The sequence below is a fragment of the Carlito syrichta genome, unplaced genomic scaffold (genome assembly GCF_000164805.1).
Source record: "Carlito syrichta isolate Samal-C Ts95f unplaced genomic scaffold, Tarsius_syrichta-2.0.1 Scaffold303188, whole genome shotgun sequence".
NCBI classification, from domain to species: Eukaryota; Metazoa; Chordata; class Mammalia; order Primates; family Tarsiidae; genus Carlito; species Carlito syrichta.
The window spans coordinates 46,691-62,613 of NW_007247284.1; the positions used below are offsets into that span (position 1 = coordinate 46,691).

General features: G+C 43.1%; 1 protein-coding gene across 1 annotated transcript in view; it reads right to left on the minus strand.

The window, feature by feature from the left end:
• LOC103260368 (ryanodine receptor 3-like) overlaps positions 1-15,923 on the minus strand; it is a gene marked incomplete at its 3' end in the record, with an annotated part of 179,316 nt that overhangs the window by 24,936 nt on the left and 138,457 nt on the right. The window contains exons 27-31 of the mRNA XM_021712324.1: positions 15,380-15,588; positions 13,357-13,532; positions 12,416-12,452; positions 10,645-10,808; positions 6,981-7,146 (exon numbers count right to left, since the gene is read on the minus strand). Of these exons, the coding sequence (XP_021567999.1) occupies positions 6,981-7,146; positions 10,645-10,808; positions 12,416-12,452; positions 13,357-13,532; positions 15,380-15,588 (752 nt within the window). The remainder of the gene's footprint in view (positions 1-6,980; positions 7,147-10,644; positions 10,809-12,415; positions 12,453-13,356; positions 13,533-15,379; positions 15,589-15,923) is intronic.

The window sequence follows — 15,923 nt, forward strand, 5'->3', positions numbered from 1 at the left end:
CTCTCTCTACTTGCGGCTGAACAATCTCGGGTCCTTTCACTATTTCTCTCCAGCACCTGTAGGTAGTGGCTTTCTCCAGTGTGCAGGAAGATAGTCATAGATGAGAAACTAACGCCCCCCCCACCAAAGGCAGGCTTGCTGGTTACTGAATGACATGATGTGATTGCTCTTTCTAGAGCCCAGGGATCCTTGCACGTGGGCAGCACCATCACATACCACACGTGCCCATTGGAGATGATCACTGAGAACAAGGTGGTGAGGCAGGATTATTTCTGAAGGCAAATTCACATTGGTCAAGCAATCCCAGGGAGATGGTATGGTGGGTTTTTCAATCTCAGCACTGCTGACGTTTTGGGCTGGGTGATTTTTCATGGTGGGAACCTTCCTGTGCACTGTAGGATACTGAGTGGCATCACTGCCCTCCTGCCCCCCACATGTCAGCAAGACTCCCCATCCCCACCACAGTCATGACAACCTACAAGGTTTACTGACATTGCCAAATGTCCTGTGCCGTGCAAACATACCCCTGGTTGAGAACTGCTGCTCCACAGGCAGAGACAGTGAGGCACTTCATGGTCTTTATAACAACAACAACAAAAAACAAGTAGAAGAAAGGGTTGTTTCCTGAGCCCATCTCCTCCTCAAACCTCTCCTTTTCCCTGAATTCCCCTGGACTCCTCTTCACCCTCTTCTCACTCCTTATGATTCGGTTTTTATGCTAAAAGATTCAGGATTGACTGTCCTCCAATGGCTGCTTGGATTTACTGATGTACAGCATCAGGGCTCCATGTATTGTTTGTTTCCTTTGATGGAAGCTGCAGCCTCAGCATTTCTTTTTACTAGTGTTGGAAAGAGAGAATCACCAGTGGGCCATGGAAGAAAGCACAAAGTCTACTCATACACTAGGACCTTAATTCCACCAGCTGAAACCCTTTGCTTTGAAGCAAATCCAGACATCAGGAAGTTCTTGCAACTCTACATATAAGGGGATGGTGGGTATGTTGTTGGACATACCCTAAGGTAACCCCAGTGAGTCATCCTTCTGTATAATCTCATTAATCCTATCCCTAGAACTTGTTTTTGGCAATTATTAATAGAACATAGCAAAGATGAAGGGCCTATCACTCCTTTCATTGGGTTACATCATGTAAAAGCCCATCTTAGCAGACTGGCGAGAAAGATTCTCCAGTTGGCCTTGGAAAAGCAAGCTGCCATGTTGTAAGAAAGTCTGTAAGGAGGCCGTGGAACAAGGAATTCAGGAGAGAGGTGAGTGAGAAGGGGTTTGAGGGACTGAGAGTGGCTCCTGGTAACAGCCGCATAAAAATGAGATATCAGCTCTACAAATGCAAGCATCAGAATTTGGCCAACAACCACGTGAGATCGGGAGAGGATACCCAGCTCCAGAAAGCTGACACCTTGATTGCGGCCTTCTAAGACCCTGAGTAGAGGACCTAGCTAAACTGTGCCCAGATTCCTGACCCACAGAAACCGCGGGATAATAAGTGTATGTTATTTTAAGTCACTCAATTTGTAGTAAATTTTAATGTGGTGATAGAAAATGAATACAGTTTCTTTTTGTCAGAGTATTTGTTACCGGCTTCCCCCTTAAATAACAAACTTTCTCAATGCGTTTAGACATAAGATTTATAAGAACACACATTTTTATGGCTGCAAGTGACTTAAAAGATTTCATGATCTGATGCTATCATTTGCTTATAATGAAACAGGCCAGATCTGTTTAACGTCAGTGTTTTGCCCAGTACATGGTCATTCTGGCACTCAACAGTGGATTCATATTTCAGGTACATTTTGTTTTTATGGGATGTCAGTACCCATAGACAATATGAAGAGATACATGCCAGTAAACCAAAATGGAGGGGCAGACTTCTAGAACTGCCTGGCTATTCCTGAAATAAGCTTTGCAAAGGACATTCAGCAAATAGTTAGTTCCTATGCTGGGTTTACAGTGGTGAGAGACACAAATAGGAAATTCTGATATGATACTGTTCTGACTTTTGGTAGATGACAGAGTTGTTTCTGGGTTGACCCCTAGATTTCTCACATATCCAATATGTGACATCTAGAACAACTTACAGCCCACAGATCATTGTGACCTTAAGAAAGCAGAGGCCTGAGAAATCATCTGGACCAGCAGGAAGCCCATGAGTCTGTGCCAGTAGGTGAGAGAAATGCAGGAGCTATGGCCTGGAGAGGGTGGTATTTTTTAGATCCCACAGAACTGGTTCCTGCATGCTTCCTAAACTGCACAGCCAAACTCCAGGGTCTTCTTTAGACCTTCCCGCAGAGAGCAGGTACTTTGAAAGCATTTAGGGTTGGGTGTGGTGGCTCATGCCTGTAATCCCAGTACTTTAGGAGGCTGAGGTGAGGGGATCGCCTGAGCCCAAGGGTTCAAGAACAGCCTGGGCAACTTGGCGAGACCTCATCTCTACAATAAATTTTTAAAAAAAAATTAGCTGGGTGTGGTAGCATGTGCCTGTCGTTCCAGCTACTTGGAAGGCTGAGGCAGAAGGATCGCTGGAGCCCAGTAGGGCGAGACTGTGGTGGCTGGGAGCGGCCAGTGCACTCCAGCCTGGGCGATGGAGTGAAACTACAATTAAAAAAAAAAAAAAAAAAAAAAAAAGAAAGCATTTTGAATGTCCCTGGATAGGTTTATTTCTACCATGCAGAATACTCTCCCACCAAGGGGAACAACGAAAATTTCTCTTTAATCACTAAAATAAGAAGAAAACACTGCGTGGGCTCATGCAAGTATATATAAACATAAAAATAGCAGTTGGTGAGGTGATGAGCAGAACTCTAGAAGGTCCTCAGGATCCCTGGTGTTACTTCTATTATGTTATGTGGCAAAAGGAACTCTGCAGATGTAAGTAAGGCTACTAACCAGTCGACCTTAAGGTAGAAGACTTTGGTGGCCATTTCGAATTGCCTGAGTCCTTCAAAAACAGAAGCATTCCTACTAGGGGGAAGAAGGAAAAATCAGAGAGATTTAAAGCAAGAGAAAAACCGGATGTGCCCTTGTTGGCTCTGAGATGGAGGGGGCCATTTGAAAAGGAATGTGGGTATCATCTGGGAGCTGATGGCTAGCAAGGAAATGGGGGCCTCAGAAGTGAAGACCCACAGCCTCGAAGACCTGGACACTGCCATTATCCAACTGGCTGGCTGAGCTCAGAAATGGATTCGTCCTAGAACCACTACACAGGAGCCTGGTTCACCCAGTAGATACCTTGCCTTGGGCTGTTTGAAAATCTGAGTACCCAGTCTGCAGACTTGCAAAATAACAAATGTATGTTGTTTTAAGCTGCTAATTTTGTAGTAATATGTCAGGCAGCAATAAAAAATGAATACATGTAATTTTCCAGCCATGCTGGTCAGTCTGACAACATATATTCAGTGAGCATTCTCTGGGTGCCAGGTGCTGTTCCATGCATTGGGAGGCAGCAGCATGCATGAGAGACAACCTCTGCCCTCAAGGAGCTTACCCTTTGGATGAGTTTACATTCTAACAGAATGAGCAGCGAGCCCAGATTTAGAGCTGCCATGATGCGTCACTGATTTTTTTCCCTTTTATATTTGATCACTGGCTGATCTCTTTTGTCCTTGCAATGGTAGACATTCTATTTCTAATCATGTGTGAAGGTCAGGGCATAGAAATTGGCCTGAATTGAAAACGAACCCTTCTTGTAAATCCGAATCTCATAGCTGACCCTATACTCAGAGCAGTGGCTGGGGTGGCAATCACAGAAAAATATCTCTTGAATGTAGATTTTATTTCTCATTTCTCTACTGGTTATATTAAATGGGACAGAAAAAGAGTTTTCAAATTACATAGCACTATTTGATGGGGAGGTCTAGAAACATTATTTGAAAGAATCCTTCTCTCATTATTTTGGTTACTGGTCCTCTCTGAATCAAAAGCTGGTGTATAAATACTGCTGGCCTGTTCTTGAGATAATTGAAAAATGAAAATGGCTACAGCTGCAGAATAACAATGATCCTACTGGGGGGACCAGATGTATGGCTGGACACGTTGCTGTCTCATGTGGAATGAGAAGGGGGCTGGCTAGGTGTGAACCTCCCGGGGTTTCTGGACAGAGCCCTGACACTCTCCTATTCACAGTAGTGTTCCTGAGGGTGGGAGTTAGGACTGGGATCACTGAGCAGAGTCATCGGGATTACTTTTTATAAAATTAATTTTTTTTTAATTTTAAAGATGTGGGGTACAATTTAGGATTAGGTAGAGAGATAAGTAGTCATCGTACAGGTCAAGTTTGAGCCTCCCTTTAGTTCCCACTTTGCCTGGTTTTAGATCAGGTACCCTTATTGATGTTATGCGCCTCTCCCCTCTCCCCTGGCAGTATCCTACTATGACCAATTTCTTTCTTAGTATTATGGTAAATGTTCAGGGTCCACTTATGAGAACATGTGGTACTCAGTTGTTTCTGTGATAGATCACTATGATAGACTGTAAATCCATCCAAGATGCAGCGAACTCCATAATTTTGTCCTTCTTTATGGCTGCATAATACTCCATTGTGTATATGTGTCACTTTTTTTTTTTATCCACTCCACTTTCAGGGGGCAGTATGGTTGGTTCCATGTTTTTGCTATTGTGAATAATGCTGCAATGAACATGCATGTGCAAGTATCTTTACAGAGTGATTTGAGTTCCTCCAGATATATTTCCAGAAGGGGGATTGCTGAGTCATATGGAAGGTTGATTTTTAGATCTTTTAGGAATCGCCACACTGTTTTCCACAGAAATTGTATTAGTTTAGACTCCCACCAACAGTGCAGAAGTGTTCTCTTTACCCCACATCCTCTACAGCATTGGGATTTCTATTCATAAAGCAGAGGAAGGTACTCCAGGAAGCAGGAGCCAACACTCAGCTCAGAGAAGACAACTGACCAGCCCAGTGTCACCCAGGAATGACTGTGAAAGATGGGATAAAACTGCCACAACGTTCTCCTCTTTGTTGTAACACCTCCTCAACATTATGAGCTTTTCCCTAAGGTATCAAGTCACTGCTGCTGCAAATGCCATTTAAAAAAATTAATTAAAAAAAATTTTTTTTTTAACTTCCAAAGACGAACTAGCTTTAAAAGTTATAAGATGCTTTAGAGTTCTCCGTAGCTCAGGGAGGACCCTTCAGTTAAATTCATTTCAAAAGTTAATGGGAAAAAGCTAATGGATTCTGAAGGGCGGCAGTAATGTATATAAAACGTTTCTCAGGGGACTTTGAGGGTGGGGAGGTGGAATCATGAGAAAGTACTAGAAGAATAACATTTTACTTTCTGTCTCAAAGACTGGCTTCACAAATATGTCTCTTTCTGGAAATAGCTGGTTGAACCCAGCTGCTGAACCAAGCTTGCCAAGGGTTGTTGGCGATTCTTTGTTCTCCCAGGAGGAAAAGGAGGTGCAGAGAGTATCATTCACTGCAAGAGGTCCTGGAGTTCTAGCCCCCAGGAAGTGTTTATTCCATCTGTTCTTGGTCACTTCAGATTTGAAGTGACTTCTCTGTTCACTCCCTACCTGACCCTATCTGTTTAACTGCAGGCCAGACACCTTGTCTGCCAAGGGACTTTTCAGCTTGGAGGCTGTAACCGGGGACTGATTGAAGAATTAGTGGTTTATCCATTTACAAAATAGCTGGATGTTTTTAATCTGCTTAGCTAAGCTGATGACCCTGGAAGACTGATGGATTCCTTAAATATGGCATGTCTCCCTCTTGCTCAGAAACCTTCAGTGGCTCCCTATTTCCTATCTATGCCTCCCTACCTTTCCAAGTAAATTTCTCACCTCTAACTATAAAAGTCCCACGCTATTCTTTCCATTGATCCTTAAACATACCTTATGCTTCCCTACCTCCTAATGCTTCTTGTGCCATTCCTTCAACCTAGAACACTCTTCTCTCTTTACCTGGAAAACTTATTTTAATTCAAAAGTAAGATTTCTCCTTAATGAACACTTTCCTGACTGCTCTTGGTGGGACTGAGCTCTTCCTTCTTTGAACTAATTTAGCATCTTGATCTACACATACATGAAACACTCTGTTCCACCCTTGGAGTGTCAAGAATGTTTAATATAGAAACTGAACCCCTAAATTGGCATTTCCCATAGTATGCTCTGTAGGACTCTAGGGTCATAGAATACGACAAATTGTGAATGTGAAAAAAGTGCTTTTCTTTGTCAAGTAATTTGAGAAATGCTTGGTTAGACAGGTTTCTCTCTGCAATATTTCTTGAAGTTTTTAGTGTGCCAACATTCATTGCAAATCTTCAAGAGGAGGATATAATATTGTGGTATTTTCCCAAGCTCACCTGGCCATCAGGGATAATGAGATCAGGCTTCTTGCAGTTAATGACAAGTAAACCTACATGTGTATAACTGATGGATTTCCTAAGTAGCTCTGTGGAAGTTCGCAGTCCATGAAATAAGGAAACAAATTACTTACATAAATGCATTTTTAAAAGGATCCTGTAAAGCAATCATAAGGACTGTGAAGCACCTTTTTGTGGAGGGAATATTCCCTGGCAAATTAATCAGTTTTTATAGGTTTCTATTTTGAGTATAGCAGTGTGTTAAAGTGAGAAGTATTTCTGTTCACCTTTTAAATCTTGCATCTCATATAGTGCAGGTAACTTAATGGCTGCACAAGAAATATTTATGGAATAAATGAATAAGCTTTTACAGCTCAATATCAAGGAAAAGCCTTTCATCATTTAGAAAGATGACCAGCCTATCTGATCAACTAATAAATATGATTCCTCCTCCTTTTTCTTCTCTGCACAACTGAAGTCACTTTGTTATTATTTTTTTGCCCTAAATGGCTTATGGGCCACATGGGCTCATGAACTTGACACACTGTGGTGGGGATGCTGAATGTGGAGAACGAGGAACATAGGCATAAAAACCAAGCCTGGGACACCACGGCCTTGGCCAGCCCAGAAGCTACCCCTACCTGGTAGCAGGTGCCGAGTTCTTTCCCATTGGCTGAGAAAGACAACATGCCCATTGCCAGATCCACGAGACAGCCGATCTCCAGGTCCACGTTGCTCCGACTTGATCTCTGGGAACTGGCCACGATGTCCCCACCCCAGACCATGTAGCAGTTGCTGCGTTTCACACTAGGCGCCAAGAAAGAGGAAAAGGCACAGCATCTGGACTGGGGCAGTTTGCAATCAAGACTCAGGAGTGACATGACCCAGAAACCTTCCTTTGGAGTTTTCTGATCAACCCCAAGTATATATATTTTAATGAATTCACTCAGTTTAACTCAATTTACTCAGGCACGAACCACTCGGTTTAAGCACATGGTGACTTATCGAGGCTACTTCCTTCCAAAGAGCACAGTGTTGATAACTGTTTTCTGCCTCAATACCAATTCACCTCTGTGAAACAGATAATGGGGATGGTGGTATTTTCACCTAACAGATGGGAGACCGGGGCACAGAGAGGATGACCTTAGGCAAACTTAAATAGGAATTTGGAATAAGAGGCAGAAACAAAAATTTGGGTTCAGAGTCCCAGTCCAGTATTCAGGGCAAAAGGCTAAAAAACCCTTGAAAACTCAGGCCCACATTCCTTAGGATGCCAGGCCTGGACCAGGGAAGACTTACAGTGTAGGTAAAGTTTGTCTCTGATGCCCTGTCGACTCCCTTATTTAAACTTCCCTACCTTTCCCAGCTTCCTGGAGTTCTGCCTCCTCCACTACTGACTAATGACCAAGGTAGGTGCCTTCTCAGTTATCTACCAGCCCCCAGAATGTAGACCCCATTATAGGCATTTACATTTAAAAGCAAACTATAAAAATCAAAAAGCCTTACAGGCTTCAAAGCCTGATTCCCTAGTTGTAGGATTTCATACCCTGGGTGGGATGTGGAGAAGATGCACAGTGCCAGAGGTGATTCTCAGAGTCCCCTTCATGGGCTGTGGGCGAGAGGCAGCTGATCCCATCTCCTCTTAGACCATTCTGGTGTACATCATCTGAGGGACCTGGTCCCTTGAAGTAATGTGATGTGATTTTTCTCAAGTTAAATGAGAGTGGTTCTATACCTGATGCAAGAATAACCCCTTTAAACATTTTAAGGTCAGTCTGATGTGACTTAGCTTGATTTCTGTTGTGGTCCCCAGCTTTGTGGAGGATAGGCCACACCCTGGGCAGGAAGAGTACATTCAGCATTGTGAGGTGGAGAGATTTAGAGAACAGACTCTGAACACGTGGAGTTGCGTTACTTTTCTGGACCGTGTTCTCATTTGGAAAGCCAGGGGTTAAATTAGGATTCTACAAGACTCCTGGCTCTAGAAGTCTATCCCCTTCCCCTGAGGGTGGAAATCCCCTTTGAAAGTGTGTATTCTTCTCCTCTCCTCTCCCTTGGGTCGATAAGGGGACTGTTTACTCTGACCGAATGCCTTCAGGCAGGGGCCAGTGCAAATTGCCTGTTCCACAGACTTACAGCATTGTGAGGTTTCTATAAATGTTAAGTGACAGCCATGTTGATACTGTTTTTTAGTGATTAAAGTACTAGTTACATTGATGACTGATACAGAATTTCATTAATAATGTATTTATTGGAGCTGGGGGAATGTGAAGTGGCTAGCTTTGGTCATATTTTAAAGGGCTCACATTCAAAATGTCCTGAAACATCTGAAAATCAATTTTGTATTTATTTCTTATGTGCAACAAAGAACTAAGAATCACCGAATGTATACCATATTCTAGGTGCCAACATGCCTGTTAATTTTCACAATAAACTGAGACTCAGATAAATCAAGTAATCTGTCTGGTGTGGCAGAGCCAGCAAACTGGAGCAGTAAACCCAAAAGAGGGAAACACTTCTGTGTTCTTCCTTCTGGCTGAAGAACAAAGTCTGGATTGGTCAATTGCTTTCAAAGATTTTACTTTCCAATCTAAACCAGATGTTACTCAAAACATCTATTCTGTCTCTTATAATAAAATAGACATTCGGTAATGGCAATAATGAAACAGTCGGCCCTGGGAAAACAGGTTTCAACTGCATAGGTCCACTTATACATGGGTCCCCTAATACGAGAATTATTCTCAACCAAACATAGATCAAAATTGCAGTTCAGTACAAAACCCGCATATAGGAAAGGCCAACTTTTCTTTTCATATACTGGGGTTCTGCAGAGTCAACTGTGGGACTTGAATATGTATGGATTTAGGTACAGGCAGAAGGTCTTCAAACCAATCCCCTTTGTTTATGGAGGGAGGGCTATAGTTAATATTTAATAATAATGTGCTTGAGTTGAAGCACCATTCTAAGCATTTTTTTTGTGAATTAACCCATTTAATAGTCTGAGATTGGAACTATTATCCTCATCTTATAGATGAGGAAATAGAGGCCATGGGAGGTTAAGTGACTGGTCCAAGGTCACACTCTAGGAAGTTCTGGAAACCCAGGCAGCTTGCCTCCAGAGCTTGTGCTCTTAACCACCTGCCCACCCTGATCCCTCGGGATATGGCAACTGTGACTCACCTCTGGTCACTAGTCTTTGGTGAGCCAGTATTTTATAAAGAGCGCCGATTGCAAGCCATTTCTGTCTTTGCTTTTTTGTTTATTTGTTTGTTTTTTATTTTAAAGATGAGGGGTACAATTCAGGATTATGTATACAAGTGATCATCATTCAGGTGAAGTATGGGCCTCCCTTTGATTCTCACTTTGCCCGGTTTGAGATCAGGTACCCTTAGTGATGTTATGTGCTCCCCCATTTCCCTGGCAGTGTCCCGCTACTGCCAGTTCCTTTTTTATAGTATTATGGCAAGTGTTCAAGGTCTGCTTATGTCTTTGGAGGAAGTAAAAATCAGCTTGGTAAACAATTTATTACATCTCTATACGTGGCTATATAAGAAAAAGAAACTCCTATACCTCATGTAGGTGGAAACACAGATGGAAACCACAAGTCATGGTCTCCTGAGTCACTTCTAAACACGTCTGGCCAAGGGTTTGCTTTCTGGTAGTACCAGTAGAAGGTGGAAGGGTGCTTAAAACATGTTTTCCCGAAAGATTCCTAATTCCTAGTCAGTCAGTGGTTATTATTCTATGTTTCATTATTTTCTATGTTTCTTTTATATTCTTTATGCTTTCAGCCATTATAAACTCTTGGGAATCTTAGATGGTACCACCACACCAGTGGCGCTGTTAGCCATTACAGACTCTTGGGATGGTGAGTTTTGAGTTTATCTGTTGCTGTGTGATGTGGTATATCTTTTTATTTCTTCTGAATCAACTTCTTTCAAGTACTCAGGGATTTTCTCTGTCTTGTTCTGATGTTATAGAAATTTGGGCTTGCCCAGAAATCATAGAAAAACTCAGAGAGGGACCACAGACCCTAATTGTCTATCTGTATCTTCCATCCCTGGATCACAATTTATATATAAGATGAAATTACTCTCTATTTTCAGTAAGGTTCTTTCTCACTGTCAAAGTACCTGTCCTACCCTTCCTTTACCAATTTACTTAAGGATTTTAAGTTTGTGCTTTCTTTCCCCCTTTTAAAAGAGGCTGGAGTGTTTCCTTCCTTTGGGGTAGGGTAGAAGAAAAAGACTAGGGGAGGAAGTGAGGAGCTTAATGGCCAACCATACCTCTTGGGACACCCCTTACCTTTCATGGACCCGGCCTCTTTCATCCCCCAGGGTGACAGTCACTGTGCAGTTTTTATTCAGGTCAAACTTTTCACTGTACAAGTGATAGTCTGGGGTCACCCATCCAACCCAGACGCAGGAAGGGTCCTGTCCGGCAAAGATGCGGATGGCATAGTAGCATTGCTGTGGAGAGACCGCAGAGGGAGTCAATGGCCTCTAGCTAGGGGTCCCCAGAAGCAGAAATACCACAATAGCCCACTTAGCCCTTTTTTCTGGAAAAGTAAGGACACGCTGTTGTAGAGACTGACTATACTCTAGACCTGGAAGAAAGGCTGAATAGAGACTTTGGCTTCCTAATTTTTCCCTTTCTGTTTCGTTCTAGCACCTGGAGAAGCACGTGCTTAATCTATCACCCTTTACCCAAAAGATGCTGGTGCTGAAATCAGGAGATGCTGTGGATGGAATCAGTGGTAGCTGTTCAGAGTGGTCAGCACAGAACTCTGACCCTCTCCTGGGAACAAGGGCAGCCATGGGCTGTAGGGGAGAGCTGGGCACAGTCTTTGCCTCAGAGACAGGGTGGTCAAGGGTCATGGCATTCCTGTTACACTTTCTGCTTCTACAGGGAGGTCCAAGGATTTGTTTTTTGAAAGTCTTGAAAGAAGTTGCAAAAGAAAGAGCCCATGTTCTGGCCAAAAGTACTTTGTGTGGTAGTCACGGCCAACCATAGGCAGTGTTGAAAAGTATAGCAGCTCTTGGCAGGGGTCATTCATTTCGTGAGATTATCACTGTGTTACAATAATAGCCTCAGCAGTGAGGTAGGTGGCTGCCTCATCATTTTCTTTATGAAACTGAACAGATCTATTCTTAATAAAGTAGTTCTTATTTGTAGGCTGTCAAATTTACTTGACTAGAAGAAAAAAGGGCCAGCCAGACAAACCTGGACTCGAATCAGGTATGTGCCATGTGACCCTGGACAAGTCATTTGCTCTCTTTGTGTATAATATTGTGAATTATATTATCCAGTCAAGGGGTTGCTAATTAAATTAATTTTAATCAAATTAAATGGAGATTAAATGGGAAGGTGACACAATGTGCTAAGCACAGTGTCCTGCACATACTAAATATGTGATTTGCTGTAAAAATCTTATTCCTGAAGACGGTTAACCTATGAACTCAGGATTGTAGTATGACTTTACAGAAGGGCTGATACACATTTCTTCCATAGACTTTTTTTTTTTTTTTTTTTTTTTGGTCAGGTGCTAAAGGAGAATGAGAGAAAGAAGGAAATTAGAAAATGTTACTTTCTGATTACTATCTAGCTTAAGAGACCAGGAGAAGCCTTCATTTTCTGGGCTGGATTCCTGCTCCATCTTCTCATTTGACTGCTTTCAACATCACTTCTGGCACTGCATAGAGACATGGGGGAGCTGACTCAGAGAAGTTTACACAAAAGAGCAAACAAAAGGATTTAATTGAGAGCCCTCCCACCGATACTCATTTCCATCTGAAAGACAGTGTTGAGTCCCTGATGGCAGATGGGCAACAAGTGCACAGTGACGTCCAATTAGGAGCTCCAGGTAGAGCTTCTACTCGGCACCGAGTAACTATTTTTCTTTCCCCCATTTGAGAGATGCCACAGACGTATTCTGGAAGCATCAAGATGGATATTAAAAGACAGAATAATTGGCAATTAAAGAGGATCTCTAGACAGATCTTTGCTGTAAGGGGCATATTACCCGGCACAACAAAGAATCAAATAATTAAAACCATAATTGAGCACATTTACTTACTGTTGTTGTATGAGAGAGTATTTCTTGCATCTGTTTCCTGGGGGGAAGATAATCCATGTTTTAGTTATTCAGCTGTATAGAGAATCCCACAGTTCTGACAGGCGATTGCTCTACCTTTTACAATCAAGGTGAGTTTAGGAAACTGCCTGTTTCCTAAACACGAGTGATTGCAACTGGTCTTGGGACTTATTCACTTGCAAGCTGCCACCACACTGTAGAGCTATGACTTCCAATTCTTGTCCCTTAGCCCAGATGGTAAGTTAGAAATCAGAGGGGTATGGGGGGTTGCAGTAATACAGGTAGGGATGCCTCTGAATAGCTAATCCTATTCTCTCAAGCAGTTGTGCTTGTTTAATAGCTTGGTTGATGGTGAAACTCTGGAGGACACCTGAACAAGACAGCTCTAGACGGCAGACACACATCAGTGGTTAAAAATAGACATCAGATGAAAGAAGACAGCAAGGAATATATTCTTTATCAGGAAGGAAGAAGTCATATCACTCATGAGTCACACAGCTTCAGGGTTGTACTATGCTCATAGTTATGCAGAGAAGGCAGTATCTGCCTCCAGAAACTTCTAACTTCACACAAAAGCAACAATAATGGCACCCTCTCCTACACTCGCATTCCTTTTACTCCAAAAACACAGGAACTGGGCAGAAATGAAGCTAGGGACTCAGAGATCTCAAGAGTAAAACTTTCACTGGACGTGAGTTTGTTGAGCATGAGTGGCTCCTTAATTGTGCACTGTACAAACACACATGGGCACTTTATACACATGTGTGCACACACATTCTAACTTCTTTATCTGGCTGAAAGCAGAGAGAACCCTGTCCATGGAGTTCCTGTGCTGAGGCAGAATAAAAAAACAAGCAACAAAGAAAGTCAATTTTACAGCAGACACAATGAGTGCATCTGAGAACCAGAGGCTTTGCCCTCACCTTTTCTGGAAAGCATCACTGTCCAGACAGGGGCTGTGGCTGAAGGAGGAGTGGCACTCGACAGGCATGCTCAGGCGGCAATAGATCATATCGGCATTGCTGTTCTGTGTGCCAAATGTCTTGTGAGTCACCTTGAGGCAGGGAGGGCTGTCCATGGTGCCATCAATCCGCACCACCTGGAAACACAATGAGTACTTGAGTCCTTACCCTGACATACCGAAGGGTGCCCTTGTCCTTGACCTTGACTGTGTCCCTCCTCCACTCATGGACACCTACAGCATATGGCAAGGCATTCCACGCACTATAAAAGTAAGTTGCCACCAGGGATAACCATACGATGACTCTCATCATTAGTTACACCTTATCCTATAGAAAATAACAGACCAACTCGTAGAGAAATTAGAGGTTTAAAAACATGCCCACTGGGTTCTCTGCAAGGCCAGGGTTGGAGAATAAATGCCAGAGAGGGCAATGGCATTTGGGCTTTGCAGTATATTGTTCATAGAAGCTGACCTTTTAGGTCAGAGGACATGTGGTAAAGAAAAGAATCTTTCTAAAGATTTTTCTTGTTACCAGGCATGAGAACATCTAAGGCAAGGGACACCAGGAAGCCCAAAGCTCAGGAAGGATGTTCAGTATCAAGGAGGTCTCCCACCCCACCCAGCCAAGTGCCCATCTCTGCCTGAGGGCTGAGGTTCCTGGAGCCTCCTTTCCATACTGGGGCAATTTGTAGTATCTGGGCATAAGCATTGCAGGGGACAAGATTGGGACAGGAAAGATCAAAACTGGATTTTTGCAATGTGTGTGTGTGGGTAGGTGGAAGCTATAGAGGAAATAAACTGAGACTCATAATAGTAATTTTCTTATAATCTGAGTCTCTCCTGTGCTCTCTTGAGAACAGTTCCATCTTGGAGTCCATGAGAATGCTTTTAAATATTTGTGTGTGGCGTGTATATTTTTTCTAAGTGGAGAATCTCTAGATCCCATCAGTTTGTCAAAGGGGTTCATGACCTCCAAAAGTTTAACAGTCATCTTTTAAAAGAAATGGTCACGGAGGACACAGAGAAAGAAAAGTCTCTACTATTTAAGACTGTGGGGGGAGGGTGGGGGAATTAAGAGTTGATGCTTGTTGAATTGAGACTGGAGGGTGTGTTAAGGAACTTATAGTGAGGTTGAGGAAAGCCAATGAACCTACCTCGACTAATACTGTAATGGAACTGATCTGTTTGGCTTTCCATCAACAATCTCCCTGCCCACACCTACCACGGAAAAACCAAGGTTGCATGCCAAAGCACAAGCAAGTAGATGTGGAACCATAACCCAAATTAGGCTCCTTACAATCTTTGGCCCCTCTCTGCTCCCCCTACAAGGTGACAGAGTCATAATCTACTACCAAACCTCAGCTTAAAATTCTGGAAACAGCACCAAAGAAATTAAACAGGGTCTAAAGACATGAAATTATAAGTGTAAAAGAACATACATGTTCAGGACATAAAACCTTGAACTATGGAACTTTTTAATTGTTAGTTAATATTTTTTAATTTATTTTTTAACTTTTTAAAGAGATGGGGTCTCATACTGTCACCCAGGCTGGAAAGCAATGGCATGATCATACCTCACTGTAGCTTTGAACTCCTGGGTTCCTGAGAAGCTGGGACTACAGGCATGAGCCACCACACCTGGCTTGAATTTTTTTTTTTTTTATAACAAAACAAAGCAATGTTTAAGGTCTCTGGCTACTGTGTTACTTTGACAATACCAGTATAGGGACATATGAAGAAAATACAGTGGCCCAGAGATTTGGGGGTCAATCTATCTGCAAGGTTGTATATGTAAGGCTGTTTTCTCTCATAAGAAACTGAGCTTCCCCAATTAAGGAGCCTGCAGCTGAAACTCTGAGGGAGAAGGCTGGTGAGCTGCCAGGGAATAGACTTAGGTAAGCAGCTGCTTGTGGATGGGATACTTAGCAGGAGCTTAGTGCCTTGGCCCACCTGCTCTGCCAGGTCCCCACGATGCATGTTACCTCTATGTGTGGATGATCCTTTGGCACATTGACAAACGTCGGGAGGCGCTTGCTGAACCACATTGCAACATCTCGGTTCATGTTGACAGCAAAAGGCTCAAAGCCCTCTTGGAGGCCACACATGGTATAAAACTTGAAGGTACTGGCATCTGTCCCGAGATTCATGCGGCCGATCTGAGATAGCCCCAGACAGCAGATGGGCACAAAGCCTGCAAAACAGTTAAGAGAGCCCTGCATCAGCCTGTCAGTATCATCCCAGGAAGCTGTGAGGAAACTGGAACTTTGCTTCCTTAAGGGCTTTGAGACCCTGTAGGGAAGACAAGATACAGTTCTTTGTTTTTCTTCCTGGCACATAAAATCAACAACAGGAGGCCATGTGGAGACTATCACTGCCCATGATAGATGGGAGAGAAAAGTGAGCTTGGTTCAAAAGGATTTGGGAATACAATCAGCCAGCTGAGTATTCTTTTTTTGAATTGGAGTCTCACTCTGTCGCCCAGACTGTAGTGCAGTGGCCGCTCCCGGCCACTGCAGCCTCGACCTG